We start from the raw sequence: 25,000 nt of genomic DNA on the forward strand, positions 1-25,000 counted from the left end.
CCCCCTTTCCCCACCTGCCCCACGCCGTACAGCTGCGCCCCGGCCAAAATGGCGGCGGCCATGTGGCGGCCGCCATGTTGTGCCGTACAGAAACCCCTTCCCCACCGGCGAGGGGCGCCGGGGTGACCCGGCTCCGCCATCTTGCCGTACGGCGGCGCGGCGGGGCCGGGGCCGGGGCGGGGGCCGGGGCGGGCCCGGCCGGCCGAGGGCGGCGGCGGCGGTCGGAGATGGTGATCTGCTGCGCCGCCGCCAACTGCTCTAACCGGCAGGGCAAGGCGCGCCACGGCGCCGTCTCCTTCCACAGGTAAGGGCGGCCCGCCCGGCCCTCCGCAAGTGCCGCGGCCGGACCGCCCGCGCCCCGGTCCCGCTCCCTTCCCCCGGCCCACGGCAGCGACTGCCCTTTGTTTCCCTCAGGGGAGACCGGCTCGGGGCTCCCGGATCCTCCAGCCCCGGCCGGGCAGCGGGAGCGCCCCTCGCCACGGGGCCGGGCCCTCCCCGGCCTGTCACCCCGACCCTCCCCCGGTCTGTGCCCCCGCCGCCCGTCCTCCGCCTCAGCCCTCGCTGGGGATGCTGCCGGCGGTGAGTCCCCGGGAAAAGTCCCTGTCTCGAGAGTCCCATTGGAAACGGAACCCGGCTCCCCTGCTCAGGGGCTTTCTTGCACTGCAGGCATTTCTACACCTAATTAAATGTTATTAAGCACAGCCGGTGTAAGCTGCACCCGGGTTACGCTGAGCAGCGTGCTGGCTGAGCTGGGTGTTTGGGTGGTGGTCACGTCCCCCTTCCTTGTGGACAGGCTGTTCCTCGTGGGGCTGGTGAGCCGAGTAATGGATCGATTGCTGATGAAAATGGAAACAACACCTTCTAGTCCTATGCTTGTTGTGGAGTGGAGCTGTTGATGCAGCGAATGAATATCAAATGTTTCAGCCGAAAGTGAAGTAATTCTTAAATGAGTGTAATTTTATTAGTAAATGAGCGTAACTTACCAAAACACAACTTTCCCCAAAATCTCCTAAACCTAGCTATTGCCTTGGACTTGGTCACCTTAAAGGTCTTTTCCAACCTCAACAGTTCTATAATTCTGTGGTTCTGTAATTCTTAAGTACCGACCCTTCTGATTCCTGAAATGTAGCTTAATTTGTTAGTGGGTTTTCTCTGTTCCCTTTTTAGATTCCCTCTGAAGGATTCGAAGCGCTTGATTCAGTGGCTGAAAGCTGTTCAGAGAGACAACTGGACTCCCACCAAGTATTCCTTTCTTTGCAGCGAGCACTTCACCAAAGACAGTTTCTTCAAGCGGCTGGAAGACCATCACCGCTTGCTGAAGCCCACTGCCGTCCCCACCATCTTCCAGCTTGTGGAGAAGAAGCACGGCAAGCTGGATTATGTCAGGAGCAGAAGGAAAATAGCCAGGCAGGTGCTGGTGCAGGATGGGGAGGCCCCGCAGGAAGGAGGCGGTGAGGTAGCACACAGGGCCCCATCTTCTGGCCAGGACTTCATGGTGATGCAAGGGACGAAAGAGATGGAGGAGGCCACTCTGAAAGAGGAAATAGGATCCATGTCCAAGGAGGAACAGGCCCTCCACGGCCAGCTGGACGGCCCTCGGAGAAGGACGTTAGGGGATCATTTGGGGGCCAAGCCTGTAGTGCAGGTAAAGCCTGAGAGGTCTCCTGGCAAGGACTGTGCCAGAGGCAGCTGGGCAGGGAGCTGGGTGGCAGACAGGAGCGGCGTGTCTGTGGACGACTTCACCCCTCCTGCCTCCGGTGCCTGCAAGTTCATCGGCTCCCTGCACTCGTACAGCTTTTCCTCCAAGCACGCCAGGGAGAGGCCGTCTCTCCCCAAGGAGCAGCTAGAAAGGAAAAGGCCAAAGAGAGACGTGGAGCCCAGCTGCAGCAGCCAGCCCATGGGGCACGACAAGGCCGTCGCGGAAGTGTCCCCAACGTCATCGCTCACGGCCACCCCCCAGAAACCCTCGCAGGGCCTGTCGGCGTCCCCGGCTGACCTGACCCCGCGGCCCGCCGCCGAGGCCGTGCTGGGGCGCAAGGGGGACACGGACGCCAACCCCATGTCCATCAACGAGGTGATCATGTCGGCCTCGGGGGCCTGCAAGCTCATCGACTCCTTGCACTCGTACTGCTTCTCCTCCCGGCAGAGCAAGAGCCAGGTGTGCTGCTTGCGGGAGCAGGTGGAGAAGAAGAACGGGGAGCTGAAGCTCCTGAGGCAGAGGATCAGCCGCTCCGACAGCCAAGTCAGGAAGCTGAAGGAGAAGCTGAATGAGATGAAGCGCAACAGTTTCCCTTACTTGAACAGCCTGATATCCCAGGACTGTGGTCAGTATTCCCAGGGGTGCTGCGCTGAGGTGGAATTCCCTCTTTTCTAAGGGGCTGTTTAAGCTTGAGGCTGTGAAGGTGTGATGGGGAAAAGGGATGAGAAAGGGACATTCTGGGAAGGAGAAGTAGCAGCTTGTGTATCACCAGTGGATGCAGATTAAAGGATTCACTCAGTGGGCACTCAAGTTAATTCTTACATCTCTAACCTTTCCAAGATATGGAATCAGAATTTAGATTGAGGTGTTACAGGCAACTCTGTTCATGAATTTATTTTCTTTTCTTTCTGGATTATTTTAACTTGTTTGTGGTGCAGTGACTCCTGCTAGGATTTTCCTTCTTCCTTTGGCACGTGCCTCTGATTTTTTTTCTGGTGTGTTAATGAGCTGTCCTAGCAGCAGGTATCTGGGAAAGCTGTTACTGTCCTCAGTGGCATAAGAAATAGTTTTGATATTGGATTTCATATACTGCACTCAGTACTGAGAATACAGGAAATGCAAGTGAGGTGGGAGGTATCAAATATGAAATGTCATGATGCACGCTGAGGTCACAATTTGTGAGCAAATATCTGGCTTTGCTTTGATCCCTTGCTCCCTTGGAAGGCAGAAGAAGTCAAGAAATATAATAAAGCAGGGAGTGATGGAAGATGCTTCTCTATCAATTACAAAAATAATAATTAAGCACCTGAAAGCGTAGGGGAGCTCAGTGAGGGATCAGGTAATGTAAAAAGTTTGTTACCTAAAAGTCAAATTGGGCCATAACCCTTCTTGCAAAAACAAGAATTATCTTTTAATGAACAACGTGTACACAGTGGCTGTGGTTGCAAGGTGCATTTCAGGGCAGGAGTTTAGGACCATCTGATGCTGGTGTGTGTGTGGCTGCTGAGAAAACACTGGGTTTCCTTGGGAAGGATTTGTCATGTGGGACTTGCTTGGAGTAGTTGTAAACCCGTGGAGGGTTTGGGTCTCCCAATGGCTAACTCTCACCTTTCCTTTAGGAGAAACACTCCATGGCTGCTTCTGGAGATGTTGGGCAGTCAGAAAAGTGATGCTGGCATAGACAGGCACATTCTCCAGGCTGTTGCAGCACGGCCAGCTTCCTCACTGGAAGAGGAAAGTAGACCCTAACACAATTTATGAAGGTTGACATCCAGCACTACTTTTCCCATATATATCTAATTTTTCACAGGATGGGAAAACTCACACTTTGGTTTGGGTAGAGGAGGGAAATGTTTTGCCCTGGGAAATCAGCATAGTCTTGTTTGTATCTTCTGGTCTGTGTTTTTGTATTGTTTAGGTGTCAAACTAAAGAAAATAAATACAATTTTAGGGTTCCATAGTTGTCATTCATATATATACATTTATCTATGTATGTATATGAAATATTTATTTATTTATGCATATATTTAAAAAGGTGTCTGCCTTTGTTGGAATACCTTCACTGAGATACTTATTGCAGAAAGAGTATCTTTAAGGATGTTTTTTAAATTCTTGTAAGCACTATGATTTTTCTTCTTTTTCCCAAGATTAGTGTTTTTATAGATACTTCACGTCTTTCAGAAGTGAAAATTTTATGTTCTTGTAAAAGATATTCTTAGTATCTGAGCTACATGCTCTATTTTATAAGAGAAAATGTAGTTTTTCTTAATGAATTGACAAATTCATTACCCATTCTGCCAACTTTTATCAACAAAACTGGAGATCAGTGTGTGAAAATGAACCATTTTGGCAATTGTAGCTTGGCATGGTGGGAAGTTTTTATGGAGCCCTTTGGCTGGGAACTTTTTTAATGGGTTGGTGGCAGACTAGCCTTGGTGCTCTTCTGTTTTGGAGTCTTTTTTTTTTTCATGTGTGTGCTTGTAGTACCTGTTTATGGCAGTTAAAATAGGTGGTAAAGCACAGCCAGCTGAGTCTGGTTCATGCCCAGACACTGAGTTTTACTGTAATACAAAGCTGAATTAAGAAAGGCTTTTCATATTCATAAAAATACAGCCAGGTAACACATTTGGTTAATAATAGTCTTTGTTAGCAGCCCTGTCTCAGTTGTCCCAGCTCATCTGATGTGTGGTTGAGGTGATGGCTTTAGCTGTGAACCTGAGCCTGCATATTTTTTCCTGCTGAAGGCAGTTCCTTGAGTGTAAAAGTACCAAACTGGACTGACCATGCAGGTTGTTACCTGTCTGCATCCCTCACCTTCAGCTGTTTCCCCAAAATCCTCAGCACAAAACACCAGCTTTAGTCCCACACCCACTCAGCAGGACTTCATTTCACTGCTAGTTCTCACATATTTTCCTCTAATGAGACAAATAAATTTCTGCTGGCTGTCTCCAAGCTGCAGCAGGCTGGGAAGAGCAGGTTTCTGCAGGACTGCTGCACAGCACTGCCTGCCAGCCACGCTTGGGGCTGGGTGACTCAGGCTGGCCAAGTGGCTCCCAGCTCCAGCTGTCACAATGTGCTTCAGGGCTGTTTCCCAACCTGTCTTACCCTGGTGTAGGAGAAGCCCCAGGCTGTCTCCAGCACAGCTGAAATGGTGGCCTTTTCCCTGTAAAGTTTGGATTTAGGTGTTTGTTTGGTAGGAATATATTTCTTTGTGCTTCACGAAGTCCATGGAGGCTGGGGAATGCTGCTGGTGGACAAGTGTGGTTAGGCATGGTGTACCAGGCAGGACAGGGTGAGATGTGGCTTCTGGAGGATGACAGGATGCACTGGAAGAAATGAGGGAGAGCCAGCAAGCAACCAGGGATGTGTCCTGGAGAAGTCATAGCTGTCCTAACAGCACTGTCCTCTGCTAGCCAAGCACTGTCTGACAGTTTTCTTTCTTCATGAAGGTTTCACTGCTGTGCTCACTCAGGCAGGAGATCCCAGCAGCTCCTTCCACAACACCACCTCCTCTTGCCGTGCCCCAGTTTGGTCTGGTTGTAAAACTACATCTCCCAGCAGGCAGCAGGATCAGGGTCTTACCCAAACATGAGCTCACTTCCCTCATAGCCATCTTACCACCCTGCACAGTGAGCTTTCTGGGGCAGGGGGGGCTGCAGGTACAGCAAATAGCAAAATACCTGCAAACATGGCTGGGCATGGAGCAAACTCAGGTAGGATTCCATGGCATTTGGGTTTTTGTGTTCGTCAGAGAGGTAAAACTCTTAGAATTCAGCTGCTTGGGGGTATGAGGAGCCTCTTCCGTGCTGCATGTCTGTTTTCATGAAGGTCATATTAAAGGCAGGAGAGTTTGCAAAAAGAGTTCATGCGAAAAACGGTTAGAACTCTGCTAGGAATCCGTGGGAAATCTGGCTTGGATTTGGTTTTGAGTATCTGTGCAAAGCCAGTGTAGAAATGGGGTCATTTACAGTGTGTTTCACATGCAAATGAGCCATAGTTGGGAAACTTCAGGCAAGCAGGACAGAGCACTTAATGCGTTTTGTGCTGAGGTGGAGTCCTGAGACCTGGTCTGTGGGGCCTGAAGTGGTGCAACAGATTGTATTCATGGTGCAGAAAAGGAGAAGCAAAATCCTGTTCCTGACTGGCAATGAGAAGTGGGGTTGTGCATGGTTGGAGGTGCTGTGCTTGCACCTGGCTGAGAAGGACTGGACCAGCAAGGGGCTGGTGTCCAGTTAAGCTTGACACTGAAATGTGTCTGATGGGTCACAGAGATGTGCTGTCAGGAAAATTGCCTCCACCAGGGCAGGCACTGCAGCCTGGCAGTGGCATGTTAACTTGGAGCTAGATTTTGGAAGAAAACTGCTTTTATTTGGAGACGGCAGGTCTGCTTGTCATTTTTTTTTGGTGCCCTGTCTGGGGTTGGAACAGCCAGGGTAGAAAACTGGTCCATAGGGTGAGCATGGCAAAGAACAAGAGAGCCATAAAATAAATGGAGAGTGAGATATGTGTGCATAGGGGCTGAATCCATGGCAGGAGGTATCTTGAGAGATTTCACCCTGGCCTGAACACCTGGGTGGGAGGTGAACTGTTTTGTGCTCAGCATGGGAGCACAGTGTGCAGGCACACCACCTTTGGGACTTGGTTGAGGGAGGTGGCTCTTTGACCTCCCCCTTGGAGAGAAAGGCAGTTGGAAGGGAGGAAACAAGACTTTTTGTGCTGCTGTTGGTTTGGGTTTTTTTCAGTGAGATGGTCTTGTTCTTTCCAGGTTTTTGGGTTTTGTTTTGTTTTTTTTTTTTGCCTAATGGTCTATAGAGTTTGTGCATTAAGCATTTAATTTTGCAGTGAGTTGGCAGTGACTCACAACAAAACCCCTGCTTGCAGCTAGGAAGCAATGAAACAGCAGACTAAGGAAAACTCGAGAGAAAGTGAGGCTGAGCTCAGGTAGGGTGTTTGGTTTCTCATAACAGAGTAGAATTTAAAAAATATTTTCTCTGTGTTTTGTAAAGCAGAACTCTGGCAATGACTACAGGCACTGGAGCATTACCACCTTGGCACTTGGCTGTGAAATAAATTACTGAGTCTATAGCATAAACATTTGTGAATATAACCCGATTTCCAGCTTTTGGAGCAGAGATGGGATGATCTGTTCAACAGCTCATCTGCTGGCACCTGGTGGGATGCATCTTTCTTGGGGATGAAGGAGTTCTAGCAGGCATAGCTGGTAGGGCTTGTTGATAGGGCCTTAAACTGCCTTGGAAAGGGGAAGGGGACAAAACCAGGGTCACCAGGGAAGAGCAATGGGCTGGAGTGCCTAAATTTGGGGGAAGGAGCACTAATGGGATCCTTTAATCTGCTTCACCAGGTGCTGGTCACAGTGCACCACCCCAGAAATGTCTCTGCATTAATACACCCAGCAGGAGGGACCAGTGAGAAGCTGGAAGCTTTGGCCCAGAGATCTGATATCAGTGGCATGAGTGAAACCCGATGGGAGCTTTCCCTGTGACTGGAGTGCCCTGAGGGACAGTTCCAGGCTCCTCAGAAGGGACAGGCAGGGCAGGAGAGGCAGAGGGGTGGCACTGTATGTGACAGAAGGGTTGGAGTGTCTGGAGCTCACAATTGGCAATGGCACAGTTGAGAGCCTTTGGATAAGAGTCAAGGGGCAAACAAATAATGCCATGTCACTGTTGGAATCTACTCTGGACCTCCCAGCCAGGCCAATGACACTGACAAATTGTTCCTTGAGGAACTAAGGAATGATTCCAAGTCAGCTGCCCCAGGGGACTTCACCCTGCCAGGAATTAAGTGGGAGCATCCCACAGCTGGTACAGCCTGGGCCAGGAGGGCTCCTAAAACACCTGCATGACAACTTTATGGAACAGGTTCTCAGGGAGCTGACTTGGAAGGATGATCTTGATCTCCTGCTTGTCATCAGAGAGGATCTCCTGAGCAAAGTGAACATTGGGGCCAGCTTGGCCACAGAGACCATGGAGCCATCAAGTTTAAAATCTCTGGTGACAGGAGGAAAAGTGCCTGAAAAACCTCAGCTCTGGCCATGAGACCTCAGGCTGCTCAGGGAATTAGTGAGTAAGGTCCCCTGGGAAATGTTTCTGCAGGTGCTGGTCACTTTTAAATATCATCTCCTAAGGGCACAGGAACAGCAATTCCTAAATGTCAGAAGTCAAGCAGGTGAGGCAGAAAGCTTGGCTGACCAGGGATTTCTCTTGGAAATAAGATGGAAAAGGAAGATGTGTGTCCAGTAGAAGCAAGGTCAGGTGATGTGGAACAACAGAGATGCTGTTCCCCACTGTTGGGGAGAAAATTCATGCAGGCAAAGTGTAATTGAAGTCAAAGCTGCCAAAACTGAAGAGAAAAATAATATTTTTTCAAATATATAAATGGCAAAAAGCAGTTTAGAAATGACATTACCCTGTTCCAGGATGAGGATGGTCACCTCACAAACAGGGACAAGGCACAGGTGTTTAATGCTTTCTTTTAAACCCAGTTAGCAACTGTGCTGAAGGAAGAATTTCAGGGAATTGCCCAGTTGATGCTGCAGACCCCACACTTTGAAGACTCAGGGATTTTGTTTTGGGATTTTTGGTGGGTTTTTGTTGTTGTTGTTGTTTGTATATTTTTTCCTCTCAAGTTTTCTGTAGGAAGTGTTCTCCAGCTCAAGGAAATGGGTTAGCTGCCTTGTTAGCAATCAGCTGGCCACTCACTGTGGCTTTACTGATAAAGCTGTGTAGGAATTTGTGCCAGCTTAGCTTTCTGTGCCAGGGATCCCACTCAAAAGCAGGGAGAACTCAGTAAGTCCTGGTGCAAAGCCTGGACAGCCAGTTCCAGTGCAGGGTGGGATTTGGCTTGTAAACTCTCTGGGAATGGAAAACATGTAGGAACAGTCTGTCTGTGAGTTTGGAGGGGTGGAGCAGGATCAGGTGGTGAAATAGAATTGACCTGTGTGCTCAGGCCCTGGGTTGTGGCCTGAGAGGATTCCTGAAGGAAAGGGATCAAGGTGATCAGGATGCTGATGGGTGTGTGGTTTTCTCTCCCAGACTGTTACAACTCATGAATGTCATGTGAGATTTTGTAGAACCACAGGGTGGTTTGGGTTGAAGAGACCTTAAAGCTCATCTTGTTCCAAGCCCCTGCCATGGGCAGGGACACCTTCCACCTCACCAGGTTGTAGAGGAATGGGGTCTTGGAGATTCTGGGTCCCTAATGGCTTCCAGAGAGTATAGGAGAAGGTGACTCCAAGAATGTCCTTGTTAAGAAAGAGGATGCAGAGAGAGCTTCCCTGTTAGGTAAAAGAGGAGCTGTGCATATGAATGCAAAAGAATCAGCATTTGAAAGGACCCCCTCTGAGTGTGAAGCTTTAAGTGTGCAGAAGGGTGACCAGGGTCTCTTATGCTGCAAATTCTCAGATGTCATTTGTATTCTTGGTACTATCATACACTTACCTTTTAAGCCACATTAGTGGGGTTTTTGTAAAAATGATGTGCCAGGAGTTTAGACCTTTAAAAAGGGATATACAGGCTCCTTCATCAGTGTCTTGACAGTGACTGTATCTATAAACCTGAAATTTGAAACAAAGCAGTTCAGCATAGAACTTCTTGTTGCTACAATAATCTTGCATTTACCTGCCCCAACCATGACATAGAAAAGCAAATTGCTTTTCAAATGGATGGTTTTTGGTTTTTTTTTTTTTTTCCTGGTGGATTCAATCAGACTTTCTCCTGTCTGCCTCCCCCCTTCTTTCCCACTCTCCCAGCCCAGCCTTCCAGCCAGGAAGGAAAAAATTCTTAGTCCACCAGTCAGAGACCAACACTGAAGGTAAGAAGAGCATGGGATGGGATCAGGATGTCTGCACTTACCTGCACTTCACTGAGCCCCTGGTCCTTACTCACTTCTGCTGCTCTTGACTTTTCCAGCCACATGAGAACTAAAGAGCTCTTTAGCTTTGCTGCCATCTAGGTAGTTTAGAAAAGTAATAATGATCACTTGGCTGTGCTGTTTGCCCAAGTGCCAGAGACTTCAGGATGTACAGTTCCCTGTTCGCTTCTCTGCTGGCTGAAATTCCAGCTCTTTGGAAGTGAGACCAGGTCTGGCACCTCCAGCCAGGCTGGGTGCTGCACAGCAAAGCAGTGGGGTCAAGCTGGGGGTGCTGGAAATGATCCTTTAGCTTCTCTTGGTTTATAATCAAGTCTAAAGAGTGGGAATGGCTACAGCTATTCCTTTAATCTGTTGTTTGGATGCTTTTCCTGAAGTGCAAGCAGGGGAAAGGGAAGTGCCCTATGAAAGCACTGTGGTGACAGAAACTGTCCTGCTCCTGGGATGCTGACCCAGGAGAGGGCAGCAGCAGCCCAGGCTGCAGGCTTCTCCAGCTTTTCCAAAGCTTTGCTTTTCACTTCCATCATGGGAATGAGCCTGCAAAGAGCTTGGAAAGAAGTGCTGCAGAGAGTGAAAGGCAAACATCAGCTGGAGGGAGGAGCAGTATGCTGCTTATCCAGAGAACTGTGTGCTCCCCTCCTGGTGCTGGAAAGGAGGGGAGCACACAGTACTCTGTCATTACTCTGACACTGCTGCACAGGTTGTGGGAACCCCTTCCCAAGTCCTGGGCGAGCTGCTGGGGACTGCACAGTCTGACAGGGTGTTCTACAGATCCTGGCTCTGATGCTGTAGACTTTATCACTGATTTCCCAGTGAGTTCTCATGTTTCCTCGTGTTGCTTCTCTTGCAAAATACTTCAGGATAGAGCAAAGCAATTAGCAGCACTTTGCTGACATGAGCTGGCTTTTCAAACCTGCTGTCTTGCGAGATAAGGAGTACCACAAGTGGTCTCTCCTACCCAGGAAAACTGCTGTTCCTTCTCCTTTAGCATTTCAGGTGTGGACTGTCCTTCCTCCTTGCTCAGTCTTTCAGCCTGACACTTCATAAAGAGCACAGCAAAACTCAAAAACTGGTCAAGCAAATTTTGGCCACAGCCTTATTCTTTTAGGTTGTGATTTCTGCCTGCAGTTGAGTCTGTGCCTTTTAGATCAGCCAGGCAGCTTTTTCTTGGATTCTTGATCTCCCTAGGTGTGGAAAAGACCCCCCTGCAGTGCCCACCTTGCCAGTATGAAATATTTATCCCATGAGGGGGAAGAGGACATGCTTTAGGCTTACTTCAGTCATATTTCTCTTCATAACAGACTACTGGGAGTAGCAGGCAGCCTGTTTGTGTGGGAATCCATGATGTTTTGCTTTCCCTACTTACACCTTAGTAAGGGATCTGCTCTGCTCTTCACCTGGCTTTAAATTGTTTGTCTCCACTTTCCTGATGTACTTTTTTCAGGTCACAGCCTCTGAAAGTAAAATGCAAAACTGTTTATCAAAACTCTCCTACAGCATCAAACCTGACAGAGTTCAAGAAGCATTTGGACAATGCTCCCAGGCACATGGTGTGACTCTTTGGGATGGTTCTGTGCAGGGCCAGGAGTTGGACTTGGTGATCCTTGTGGGTTCCTTCCAGCTCAGCTTATTCTGTGGTTCTGTAAAATGATTTGTTAAAGAAGTCTTAACTTTGTGAAAAAGACCTGGATTGCTTTTTCATGACTGCAGTGACAAAGGGAAGTAGCTTTCTCTTCCATTTACTCTTTGCCTTACAGGCACCCAGGTATTTTTAAGATGTTTGCCTTAGTCCAGAGCCTTAGTAGAACAGCTTCTGAATGATCCTTCCTTGTCTCTTTGTACAAGTGCAGGCCATTGTTAACCTCTTAAAAAAATATTATAGCCAAACTTTGATCTTGAATATGTACACAGCCTGATTTTCTTTTGAAATGAGGACTCATTTCCTCAGCCTCTGAAACAAACAGGAACAGTATGTACTCAGTGCTTCAGAGAGATTAGCCCAGAGTGTTAGAGGTTTCATTATCATCTCATGATTATTCTTTGTGCTGAGGTTTCAGTCATCTTCTTCCCTGCACATAGGTGGGAGGGGACTTTACTTTCAGATCAAGCTGCAGAGAGGAGTCAAAAATGGACCACCTGCAAGAGTACTCTATGTGTGGCTGAGAGCTGGTTTGGAAACAGACCCACTTTCCATGACTGTTCATTGTTCCCCATCTCTCCCCTTGGAGCTGGCACTGCTCTGAAGAAAAGCCTTGCTGTGCTGTTGAACCATTTCTGAGGTGTTTTGAGTTCACCTCCATCCAGCTGGAGGCAGCTCACAGCAACCTGCAGAGCACAGATCTCTGAGTTTTCATTCTTCCTTCTTTCTTTTCCTCCACAGAGACTCCCCAGCTGAACCCTGTGATGGAACCCCTGTCCTGGATGCTGGGCACCTGGCTGTCAGACCCACCAGGAGATGGCACCTTCCCTACAATGAAGCCCTTCCAGTACCTGGAGGAAGTGCACATCTCTCACGTGGGACAGCCCATGCTCAACTTCTCGTAAGTCAGGGAGTCTGCCTGGCTTGGCAGGAGCAGACCATGGATTTGTTAGTTGGGTACATAAATTTTCACCTTAATTCACTAAAGTACATAAATTTTCACCATAATTTTCACCTCGTTTTCAAAACGAGATGATGCTGTGGTATGTGACTGCATGGTCTAACTTTGATTTTCCTTGAAAACTTGTGATTAATTTGCATTACAAATGCCAATTACAGTGGCCCACAAAGGGTAATTTTAGATTATTGGATTTAAGGCATTTGCAGCATAGTGTGGCAAAAGCTGATAGGCCAAGAAATGCTTATTATTTATTGTAATTAAGAAATAGTTGGTTTCTGATTGTGATAGCCTGAATTATAGCATCTGTATTGTCTCACCCTTCACATGAAACTGAAAATGGAATAAAAGTTTTTAAGACACCTCTCAGTTGCCCCATCTCTGAGTCAGAAGAGGGCATAACCTGACAACAACTTGTGATTAATTGGCATTCTTTGTGAAATTCCCACTTAGAATAAATGAAGGAGCTATGGCATGGCTACCAGGTTTGTCCATTTTAAGCTGTGGTCTTCAGTCTTCACCACTGTGAAAATCTGAAAAAAATGAGTGCTTATCAAACAGGAGGCAGGTAGCCTAACTACTTGCTTTGGCTTCAAGTGGTTGTTCTAAGAAAAATCAAAAGAAATCCAGAGGGAGGGAAGTGACCACTTGGCTGCTGCTCAGTAGTGCTCCAGTGTTCCTTCAGCTGGGGTGAGTTGGAAAGTGAGTTGCTTTGAAAACCAAGAAGAGAAAAATTACAAGATGGAAGTGCTGTGTGAGAGATGCCCTGTGTTCCTGGAGTGTGCTGGACCTGCCAGCTCAGCCTGTGACTGCTTTAGTCCAATTTCCAAAAGAAACAAAGCTCTGACAGTCTTGCTCTGGCTGCACCTCCCTCCCCAGCTGGTGAACAGTTCCTTATTTGAGTCACCTTTTCTTTTGCCCCTCCATTTCTTTGTGCCAAGGAGTTACACAGCTGGGAGCTGTTGAGCTGTAGGAAGCACCAGGAAGGACAGACATCCTGTGCTTTCCTGGCTCCTGGAGCAGTGGCACTTAAAAGACAGTCCCTGTGTCCCTTAAATGCTCCAAGCACTGAAAACTGATTTGTTTCACCATGTTATGGGTGACCAAACCTACAGCTCTTAAGGCCTCCTGAAGAATAAATAAGAGTCTGAGCTGAACTTTTTATCTTTTTAAAGGGGGTGATGGGAGAAATATGTCTGCTCTGTTGCTTCCTACAGCAAGGAATATACAGAAAAAACAGCTTTTCCAGGTGTAAAAGCTGAATAAAGATGATCTAGTAATTCCAGATATTTATTTGAGAAAAGGAAGTTTTTAAGACACACTTGGCTTCAGTATCTGTGAAACTTCTGAGTTCCTGAGGGGTTTCTGAGCTAGTTCTTAGAAAGACCCAGGGGTCATGGAAAGTCTAAAGCTTGGACTTGAACTTAAAGACTTGAGCTTAGCTTAACGACTTGAGCCTAAAGAGAGACTTGAGCCTAAAGAGAGACTTGAGCCTAAAGAGAGACTTGAGCCTAAAGACTGAACTTACTTAAGCTTAAAGACTGACTAAAGACTTGAACTTACTTAAGCTTAAAGACTTGAACTTAAAGACTTGAACTTACTTAAGCTTAAAGACTTGAACTTAAAGACTTGAACTTACTTAAGCTTAAAGACTTGAACTTAAAGACTTAAGCTTAAAGACTTGGCTTAAACTTTAAGACTTGACTCCAGCTCTAAGAAATAGCTGTGCCTCTGTAAAGTAAGTGTATTTCCCCAGGTTTTCATCTCTCCACTGTGAAGTGTTGTCAGTCTTTTACTCTTCAAAGGGTAGTGCAGGCATTCATGTGGTTAAATAAGAGGAATCCAAGCCAAAAAAATGTCTTTTGAGTGCAAAACCCATGATCTTTTGTGCTCTGGTTTGCCCTCAGGTTCAACGCCTTCCACCCGGACACCAGGAAGCCCATGCACCGGGAGTGTGGCTTCATCCGCCTCAAGCCTGACACTAACAAGGTGGCCTTCATCAGTGCCCAGAACACAGGTACACTCCTAATACCCACTGGGGAAGAGGTTCTTACTCTGCTGGGCCATTTCATCACTTTTTCAGACAGTTCTTGCATCTCTCACAGTTTTATTTAATTAATTTTCCCTGTTGGAATCACTGCTCTTTGGTGCTGGACTCATACTGGTTCCTGAACTAGGAGAGCCTCCCAATGTGTGGGTGTTTCAGAAAGTTCTTGCACCTCTCACAGTTTTATTTAATTAGTTTTCCCTGTCAGAATTGCTGCTCTTTGGTGCTGGACTCACAGTGGTTCCTGAACTAGGAGAGCCTCCCCGTGTGTGGGTGTAGCACCTTGGTGCTTCTTGCCTTATGGGGACTGAATGAGAGAGAACTGTGTCACAGACACATTTTATGAAAAATCCTTTTGCCAGGATTTTTTTCTCCTGAGAAGCTGAGAGGCCTCAGAAACAAAATGTAAACAATAATTATCTGCTGCTGGGGAATGCAACAGGTGCAGCTTTGATTGCTCTCATGTGGTTGTTTTTAATTAATGGCAAATCACAGTCCAGCTGTCTCAGACTCTCTGGTCAGTCACAAGATTTTATCATCATTCCATTCCTTTCTATTCCTTGCTAGCCTTCTGATGAAATCCTTGCTTCTGTTCTTTTAGGATAGTTTTAGTATATAAATTTCTTTTAATATAATATATATCATAAAATAATAAATCATCCTCCTGAAACATGGAGTCAAGATTCTCATCTCTTCCCTCGTCCTGGGACCCCTGTGAACACCGGCACAGCACCACATCTCAGTTATTGTAAGTGAAAGTCTTAAACCCCAGTTGATGCTTAAGTTTGCATCTAAAATGACAGGTGCTGAAGGGAGGAGTGCCAGTTGTGCTGTGACACTCATCCTACACAGTGTGAGTAAGTCCAGCTGGATTTTTGTGAGCAGCATTCCATGTCTGAGGCTGTGTGCATCTGCAGTTGTCAATAAATAAAAATAAATAGGGAAATGAAACCATTCTCCACAGGGAGTGCTGGTCTGTTAAGTAGCCTAATAGAGCATGGAGTGGTTTGGGTTGGAAGGAACCTTAAAGCCCATCTCATTCCACCTCCCTGCCATGGGCAGGGACACCTTCCCCAGACCAGGTCATTCCAACCCTGTCCAGACTTTGAGCACTTCCAGAGATGGGGCAGCCACAGCTTCTCTGGACAACCTGTGCCAGGGCTTCACCACCCTCACAGGGAAGAATTTCTTCCCAATATCTAACCTAAATTTCTCCTCTTACAGATTAAAAACTTTTTCCTTGACCTGTCCTTATCTGAATGTGTAAAAAGTCCCCCTTCCTCTTATTTATAAGCCTCATTTTAAGTACTGAAAGGTCAAAAGAACAATTGTGACATGCTTGAATAACCTCTGTAGCCTGGTAATATGTGTGCCCTTGCTTTTCCCTAGGTCTGGTGGAGGTGGAGGAAGGGGAGGTGAATGGACAAGAGCTGTCTATAGCTTCTCACTCCATAGCCAGGATTTCCTTTGCCAAGAAGCCCCATGTAGAGCAGGTGAGTGCACACAGAGTGAGCCATTCCCATGGCACTGCTTGCCCCAGGAGGAGTCTGGTTGAGAGGATATGTTATTTAGCATGCTTTAATTACAGAATGCCATCAGGGGTTCTTGGAAGTACTGCATGTCATCTCCTGGCTTATTCTTTCTGTAAGAGCCTTCAGAAGAGATTTTGTACATTATGGGACCCAGAGGGATCATTATGATAAAACTGACAGGCTGGATCAGACCAGCTAACCCAGAATCCTGTCTCCAGAATGGCCAGTAGCAGGTCCTTAGGGAAGAAAAGAGGGAAATCTTGGCTAAATACTATTTTATGGCAGTGGGATTAGTTATTAATGCTGGTTTTCTGCATTGATTGCAGTATGAGGATGCACATTTAAGGTATGGTCAGTATTGGGTCTCATGAGGATATTTCAGTAACACCTGCAGATCTTGCTCTCTTGCTTTTCAGAGCCTTCAGACCTTGCTCTGGGCTCATTTCCCATCTGTGGCTGCAGGGTAGGGCTGGCACTTGCTGTCAGTTCCACCTTTGGTTGGCTGCTTTTGGGGGTTTGTTGATACAGCTGGTAGGGGTACAGCCAGCCATGAGTGCAGTGACACTGCTGGAGTGTCCTGAGGTCTCCTCTGGAAGTGTCACTGTCACATCTGAAGCTGTGGTGGCTGAGCAGCAGCTGAGAGACAGTGAAGCTGAACAAGCTCTCACAGCCTGGTTTTTGTGTGCTATAAAACTGACCCTTAGACAGCAGAGAGCACAGATTTGTGCAGATGTAGACAAAAATTTGATTTGCCTACACAGATAATGTCCTAACTTTGGGAAGTCCCAGCTCCCCTGCCTTTGGGTGCATGTTTTGTGTTGTTGGGTTTCCTCTTTCCCAGGAACAGCTGTACTGCCTCCTTCCCATAGCAGAAGTAAATTAGATTCTGTGGGTGTCAGCAGGGAGGCAGAGCTCTGGATTGCCAACATTTAAATAAAAGGAACTGTCCTCTGAGTCACTGCCTGAACTGTGGGCAGATAGGCTGGCAGGAGGAGAGGGCAAGGCACAGAAAGCCAGCAGGTGTACTCCTAGTTGAGGGCTCCAAGAAGGAAGCTCTGGGGCTGGAGGACTGTGCTCATCTGGCACCTGTGGGAAGCTCAGGCCCAGGGACTGGTCCTAGTGAGTATCTGGGAGGCACTTGCTGGTGAAGGAGGGTGTGGAATGAGAGGGGTTGTCAGGAAACCAGCTCCTAAAGCCTTTTCCTCTTTACCAAGAGCAGCTTAAATTGCCTGTGGAAACAAAGAGGCCACAGGTTTGTGAAGGACATGTGTGCTGCTGCTGGAGTTGCTCATTTTGAGAAAACTTCACCATATTGTTGCATTCCTGGTGAAAAGTGATTCAGGGTGGCTGTGGCTTGGCTGAGCTGTCACTGAGGAAGGAAGGCTCATTTCCTGCACCAGGCTGTGTCATGAGTGGTTTAGGTTGCTTGAAGAATCACCTTTAAAGGTGTTAACAATGCAGATTTAATACAAATTTGTGAAAGCACAGCTTAACAAAATTTGATGACAAAGTTCCCTCTGTTGCTACTTATGGATGAGGAGGGGCAAGGACAACCTCCATTCTTTATTGGATGCAGGGGGAATATGCAGGAGAAGAGGAGGCTCAGGGGAGACCTTATCACTCTCTGCAGCTCCCTGAAAGGAGGGTGTAGGCAGGTCAGGGTTGTTCCTCTTCTCCCTGGCAACCAGGGACAGAACAAGGGGACACAGGCTTGAGCTGCACCAGGGGAAGTTTAGGCTGGACATTAGGAATGTCACAGAAGGGGTCATTAGGCACTGGAATGGGCTGCCCAGGGAGGTGGTGCAGTCACTGTCCCTGGAGGTGTTTAAGAAGAGCCTGCATGTGGCACTCAGTGCCATGGTTTAGTTAATAAGATGGTATTGGGTCATAGGCTGGACTTGATGGTCTCAAAGGTCTTCTCCAACTTTGTTAATCCTGTGATTCTGTGAACCTGCCTTGTTCCATGGGTAATGGGCTTGGAGCTGGCATTGTGGTTAGGAGAGAAAACTCCTTATTTGCCTGCTGTAGTGAGGATATCCTTCCTTGGTGGTGCATTGACAGCAGGCAGGTGGATGGCAAAGGGAGGAAAGCACAGGTAAGGGGTTCAGCTTGTGGACACTCATTGCTTGATTTCCTTATTTCTTTTCCTCCCCCTGGTTTAGATTACCAGAAAATTCAGGCTCAATTCCGATGGGAAACTCGAACAAACTGTCTCAATGGCAACCACTACGCAGCCCATGACTCAGCACTTACACATCACCTACAAGAAGGTGACACCCTGACACCAGGAGTGCTGGGTCTCCTCACTGAGGGCACAGAGCAAGGACATCATGCACCAAGAGCAGCAGCAGCAGCTCAGGAGCACAGCATGGCAGACCCCAGAGCTGGCTGCCTGTGCTTGTCCCTTGTGCCCCAGAGCTGCCTGTCCTGTTGAGAATGTTACTCAGATGTTTCTGTAATGGTATATAAAAAAAATAAATAAAAAGCTTTTATTTTTATGGCTGTGTCTTTGGTGTGACTGCAGGGTGCTGTGTGCTGCCTGCTGCTCAGTAGTGCTCGTGGAGGGGCTTTGTGCTGCCTGTTCATTAGTAGGTGTTGGGGTGGAGATCCAGCCTCCTGGACAGCCTGGAGAATTCTGGGGAAGCCAGAGGTTCTGGAATGGATTTGCACTGCAGGGAAGGACCCTGAGCATTCCAGAGCCTGTCCAATGAAGCTTGGCTTGAATATCAAGAGAGAGCACCTACACCTTGCTCTGGGAGTTTGTCCAGCATTTTGAAGGGAATTGCTGCAGTGTGGGAGGTCAGGGCCAGACTTCAGTGCAGAATATCATAAGAGTATGGGGGACAACTGTGAGCCAACAAGCCAGAGAAACTGCTAACAGTGGGGCTCAATCTCCAGCTCTCAATTTCCAGCTCTGGAATCAGGATGCAGCCTTTGGACCTTTGTGAGATCTGTCATTGACTCCCTCAAAATGAGGGAGGCAAAGGACTTGCATCACTGCTGGCCTACAGCAGAGACTCTTCAGCTGGGGCTTGGACCAGACAGATGACCTGTGGAGGTCCCTGGCAGCCTCAGTCACTCTGGGAGTGTAACAGTGGCACAGCCGCAGCCCAGCAGGGACCTCCTGGCAGGGATCTGGGCAAACCCTGAGGTATGCAGCCCACTGCCAGGTGGGCTTTGTGCCACAGGATCTGTCTCTGTGGATGGGGGAGCTCCTGGCTGTGCCCCTCAGAACCCTGTGATGTCACCAGAGTCAGGATCACTCACCTGCAGGGGGTAACTATAAACACCAGTGCTGGGCAGTGCCAGAGCACTCAGGCTGTGACCCACAGCAGCCGAGGAGCTTCTGAGTGCTGCCAGAGACTGAGGAACCTCTGGATGACAGCAGTGACTGAGGAGCCTCTGAGTGCCACGAGAGGCTGAGGAGCCTCTGAGTGCCACAAGTGCAAGCCAAGCCTTTGAGTCCTGCCAGCGGCTGAGAGAAGTCAAGTCCGGGAGCAGCAATGGCAGAGGTCAGGCAGGAGCCAGCAGCGCCACGAGCCGTCCGGGTCTGCCGCATCTGCGTGGATTTCCTGCAGAGCCCCGCTGCTGCCGTGGAGCCCTGCGGACACGTGTTCTGCCACGCCTGCATCCAGCCCCAGGCTGCCCCCGACGCCGCTGCCACCTGCCCGACCTGCCAAGGGCCCATTGGGGGCATCCGCCTGCTGCAGGGGCAGGACAACCGTGCCGGTGTGGCCCCGCGTCGCCGCCGCCGCCGCCTCCATCCCTTCGTGGTGCGCTGGCGGCAGCGGCAGCAGCAGCAACAGCAGCAGCAGCAACAGCAGCAGCAGCAGCAGCAGCACAGGAGTAGGCAGCTCCTGGAGGTGGCCAGCACTGGACATTCTCCGATGGGGACAGGGCACCGAGCCCCCCCGGGCTCCAGCAGCGTGCCCAGAGAGTGTCGGAGGAGCTGGACAGAAACGGGCCAGGGCAGGAAGGTCCATCGTGGCCACCGAGGGAGCGGGAGAGAAGAGCTGGCCTCGGGACCACGTGCACCTCCTCCCCTTGAACCCATTTGATGTGGATCCTCCATGGCCCCTCTGAAATGAAAACCAGGATGCTGAGAAGGGCCTCGCCTGGTTTCTTCTGCTCCTTTGCTCATTACTGCAGGACTGGGGGAGTGGGAGCTGTGGGATAGGCAAGGATACGGCTGTGAGAACTTGGGCAGAGGGTGGGATAAGGCTGAAGAACTGGTAGAGAGGGATAAATGTGGATGTTGAAAATGGAAGAGAGGGGCCATTCCTGGTTTCTTCTGTGCTGCCTTGCTTATTCCTATGCAGATGCAGCCCAGCAAGAGAAGAGGAAGGGAAGAGCCCCCTGGATCTCTCAGCAGATTCCTAAGGGAGTAGTGTCTTCTCTTCCTGAGGGCCAGGGCAAGGACAGAGACTGAGATGGAGATTGAGGCAGACCCTCCTCTCCTCACCCCACAACAGCTGGAGGAGGCAGTCGTGGCACAGCCACCAGCTGAGGGGCACTGTCTGTGGGAGAAGGGACAGCCAGGACAGACCTATTCAGGGCATCTCTTCTGAAGAAGCCCAGAGCTCTTTCCCATTTGGGGCATCACCAGGAGCTGTGTGGTGGCTGTGCATCCCAAAAGCTGCCATGTTCTCATTGTCACCCTGCTCCATCCCCTTCTAGGACCCAGGTGGCTGCAGAACTCCTGGCATTGGGACTGAACTTCTGCCCACACCTCCCTGCTACCTTGGCAGAGTTTGTTTCCCAGGAATAGCCCTCAGACATTGGTGTCAAGAGTGTTGGGGGCTGTGTCTGCCCCAGCCACGGCAACCAAGCATGATGTGAGGCTTCTCAGGGTGACCACAACCTCATGTCACCTTCTGCCCTGGAGACAGATGGAAATCTCCTGGAGGTGTAGGTGGGAAAACCCTGGCAAGCAGGAGGTGGCTCTTAGGTACTTCCCAGCACCCTCCTGGTGGAGGCCCCAGGCTGTCTGTAACAGATCCCTTGGAAGGAGGCATCCTTCATGGGAGCTGCTCAGATACAGGGATCCAAATGATGTCTTTGGGACATGGAGCAAAGAGGCAGGAGGGATCACTCCCCCTGGCAGACCAGGCACGTGTCCTCCCTTGCCAGGACATCGGAATGGCTTCACCCCTGAGGAGAGGGGAAGGGCATGGACCCCCCTGAGGTCCATGCTCTGAAGAGAGGTTCCCCCTTGGGACCCCCAGCAGCACCACAATGGCTTCTGGGGGGATGGAGAAGGGTCACAGCTGAGAGAGGCTTGGAGTGAGAAGCTGATCCTGCAGTACTGGCAGGAGGTTTGCTGTGCTTTGGCAGGAGAAAACATCCTGGATCCCAAAGATCCCTGTGGCTGAATGTGACCTGGGGCAGGGGATGCGTGTGCAGGCACAGCCCCTGGAGCACAGCCAGTCCTCCATGCTCCCACTCCTGCAAATGGATGTTAACTTGCTGGGAATTGCTCTCAGCCTTGCTGGTTTTTAGCTGGGCTTTTAGGAGGAGCAATGGGAACCACCCCAGTGCTGGCTCCAGGCGAGTCCCACCGGCCCATGGTGGTTTTGGCATGTGCAAAAATGAAATAAAAGCTCTGTTCTCTGGGGAGCCAGCCAGCCCAGAGCGGATGAGCGCTCCCATTAATGTGTCATTAATGTGCAGCCCTGGCGTCGGCTCTTTTGGCACTGCAGAGGTAATTACAACCCAGCTCTAAAGCCTTGCACATGGATTTATTTACTGCCTTATTAGCAGCATCTGTTCTCCCACAGAAGTGGCTCAGCTGTCTGCTCTCATTCAGGGAAAGCAGTGGAACTCACCTCCCTGGGCTGGAAGGGGAGCTGAGGGAGGTGAGCTCACCACCGTGGTTCCATTTTCACCCTGCTTGTTGGTTTAGTGCTTCTCCCCAGCACAGCATGAGGGGGCACAGAGCTTCACCCCAAACCTGAAGGACATGGCTGTGTTTGAGATCCAGCAGCATTTCTCTTCCCACCTGTCTGCCAGCACTGCCCCACAATGTTTTACCATCAGAAAATCACGGAATTATGGAATCATCAAGGTGGGAAAAGCCCCCTAACATCATTGAGTCCAAACCATCAACCCAGCACTTCTACAAAACCATGTCCTCAAGTGCCACATCCACACATTTTTTTGAACACTTCCAGGGATGCTGACTCCACCACTGCCCTGAGCAGCCCATTCAAATGCTTAACAAGCCTTTCAATGAGGAATTTTTCCTTAATATCCAACTTGAACCTCCCCTCATACAGCTTAAGGCCACTTCCTCTTGTCCTGTTCCTGTTCCCTGGGAGCACAGCCTGATCCCCCCCGGCTGCCCCCTCCTGTCAGGGAGTTGTGGACAGTGAGAAGATCCCCCTGAGCCTCCTTTCCTCCAGGCTGAGCCCCTTTCCCAGCTCTCTCAGCCATTCCTTGTAAGGCTTGTGCTCCAGACCCTTCACATGTGTCTCCTTCTCTGGACACAGCTCTCTTCTCCACCAGGAGCCATGGGATGACTGGCCCTGATGCTGCAGGACCGTCAGCTCTCTCAGAGCTGCAGTTGCCCAGGCTCCCAAGTGTTTTGCTGCTGCTGAGCCACAGCAGCCAAATCAGTGCTGCAGCATGCACTGCCTTGGCTGCTGTCCTGGCCTGGCTTTGCTGCTGAGCACAATTCCCAAGGAAAACGGATGCTGGCTTTGTTAACTGAGTGCTGTGGCAGATGCAAGTTAATTGGCTGCAAATCCACCAGAGAAGCCAGTTCATTCAGGGCACAGAGCATCACAGCAGGAGGGAAGCACCATCCAAAAGGCTTTTGTTGCCCTTGGTGGGACATGAGGTTCCTCAATAAAAATTCACGTGTGGGCCATGCCAACCAAGGTGCCAGGTTGGGATGCAAAGCTTGGAATTACAAGTGTAAATATTTATTCATGGCTGTGAGATGTCCCAGCCAAATCAGAGCACCCAGGTGGGGTTTTTTATGAGGTTCTTACATCCATCACATCCTCAGGTACAGCACAAATTGACTGAGCACTGACACCCACACTAACAGATCTCCAGTCACAGGAAAACTTGGCAAAGCTGCTCTGTTTCTGCTCATCCATGGATCCAGGTGTCCTTGAGTCCCTCCGGCTGCAGTGACTGACCTGTGACACCAGACCAGTCTGGGATACTGTGGTACCCTGGTCATCCCAGGGACAAAGCTGTTCTTTATCCCTCAGGGACTGCTCTAAGCCTCCAAAAGCAAAATCCTTCTCTCCAGAGCCGGCCTGTTTGTTTTACTTCAGCACAAACAATCCCAAAGCCTTCCATAAAACTCCACTGCTTTTTTACATCAGTGTTTAATTAATATATATATACATATACACATAAAGTTAATATACTTTTGTACTATGTTTGACAGTTAGAAAAGGGATTTTTCATCACATTTACCAAGCCTGTCACACACCTGGGCCTCCATCAGCACCACCAGGCTGCTGCTCCTTTCTGGCACCATCCATCCCCCTAAGAGCCCCTGCTCATCACATCAGCTGTCAGAGAATGGAACAGTTCATGCCTCAAACACTGATATAATTTTTTTCTTATTATAACAAAAACTGTATAAAGAAGCTGCAAGCAAAGAAACCTCCCCGAAGATGCCTGACTGGGACTTTGGACTGAAAGTCAAACTGCTGAGATTAGATAAAGGGAAAACCCTGTCACAGCTGAGATGGCCACCATCCACAGAGTATCACCGCACAATTTCAGAAAACTTCAACCCATACAGAAGGCTTCAAGCACTGGCCCTTCTTGTTCTTCAGCCCAACCTTTTATCCCCTCATGTTGATGCCTTGCACCTGTGTGCCCTCTGTTCCCTTTGGGGTTGGTCATATTTCCCCCCTATCTGAGGTGAGGGCAGGAAGTTTGGGTGTGTTATAACCTCTGCTGAGGGGCAGTGAACTCATCCATCCTCCATTACACAAATTGCTGTAGAACCCCCAATCCCAGGAATGCCACACCCATGGGAGGTTCATGTGAGGGGCAGCTGAGGTTAATTAATCCATTAATCCATCAGAGGCCTTCCAGAGTCATTCCTGAAGCCTTGCACCACAGGACTGCACGGGATGCAACAAACCCAAAATCTGTTGTGAGAGACGATGGCAAACTCTCCCCTGGCACCCCTTCCCCCAGGGAAGTACCTGGATTTTCCTACCTGGCCTGAGCATGTACTAAACCACTGAATTCTATGCTTTTTGGGGGGACCTTCCCCACCAACAAGACCAGCAGGAGAGAATCAACAGAACATCACTGAGATCCACAGAGTGCTGATATTTTCCTTATTCTGTCCTTGTTACTCTCTTTCTATCCCCCCCATTTATTTCTTCTTTTCCCTCTCTCCCTCAAATTCACTGTCAAATAAACCCCATACCACTGTCACCGGCCTATGTGACAGTGACATTTGCACCTTAATTCGGACAGAGGCACTTCGGACAACCTCAGTGACCCCATCCAGAGGGGTTCGGGTGCGGATGATGCCCTGCCGGCCCGGGGCTGGGGACAGCGGGGCTCAATGCGGGCACTGCCAGGGTGACTCAGCCACTCCAGCAAGCTCGGCACCCGCCTGGGCGCTGCAGCTCCTCGGCACGGATCGCTCCTGCAGCCTGATTTGCTGGGAAGCTGCCAGCCGGCTGCCGCCTCCTCCTCTCTGCAGGCAGCTCTGCCCTGCTCTCCGCTCATCGCCGGTGCCTCCGGTGACAAAATGACCCGGCGGAGCGGAGGGACACGGGGCTGAGTCCCTGTGGCGGGCACGGAGCGGAGCAGCCGGGGATGCGGCCGGAGGATGCGGCAGGAGAGGTACGGGCAGCTCGGCGGGGGGGATGCCGGCGGAGGGGCAGGAGCAGGGGCACTTTTCGGGGGGTTCTGGATCACGGGCAGTGTTCAGGGGCTTTAGTATCAGGGGCAGTTTTCAGGGGGTTCAGGATCACGGGCAGTTTTCGGGGGGTTCAGGATCACGGGCAGTTTTCAGGGGGTTTAGGATCACGGGCGGTTTTCAGCCTTGCGCTCCATCCTGCTGAGCGCTGTGACCACCCCGTGCCACCGAGGGGCTACCTGACCCCCTCAAGCTGGGAGGCAGGCAGCGTGTGCGGCGGGAGGGGCTCTGTCCTTGTCCCTGAGCCCCTAAGGACAGGAATTCCAGGTGCTGGAGGACGGACAGGTATTCCAGGTGCTGTAGGACCTGCGGTGGGAGCCCTTCCTGCGT

General features: G+C 49.8%; 1 protein-coding gene across 3 annotated transcripts; it reads left to right on the forward strand.

Moving 5' to 3' along the window:
- The first annotated feature begins 35 nt into the window (after positions 1-35).
- On the forward strand, positions 36-18,260 carry THAP4 (THAP domain containing 4). 3 transcript variants are annotated; one of them, XM_050978129.1, is made up of 7 exons: positions 36-304; positions 415-579; positions 1,168-2,324; positions 11,967-12,126; positions 14,091-14,200; positions 15,620-15,723; positions 17,925-18,260. In XM_050978129.1, the coding sequence occupies exons 1-7, from the start codon at positions 75-77 to the stop codon at positions 18,042-18,044; spliced, it is 2,046 nt and encodes a 681-aa protein (XP_050834086.1). In that variant the 5' UTR covers positions 36-74; the 3' UTR covers positions 18,045-18,260. The 3 variants fall into 3 exon arrangements, with proteins under 3 accessions (XP_050834086.1, XP_030083238.2, XP_030083240.1); XM_030227378.2 differs by lacking the exon at positions 415-579 and having other exon boundaries at positions 41-304; XM_030227380.2 differs by lacking the exons at positions 36-304; positions 415-579; positions 1,168-2,324 and adding an exon at positions 4,851-5,412.
- The last annotated feature ends 6,740 nt before the right edge of the window (positions 18,261-25,000 follow it).

The sequence above is a fragment of the Serinus canaria genome, chromosome 9 (genome assembly GCF_022539315.1).
Source record: "Serinus canaria isolate serCan28SL12 chromosome 9, serCan2020, whole genome shotgun sequence".
NCBI classification, from domain to species: Eukaryota; Metazoa; Chordata; class Aves; order Passeriformes; family Fringillidae; genus Serinus; species Serinus canaria.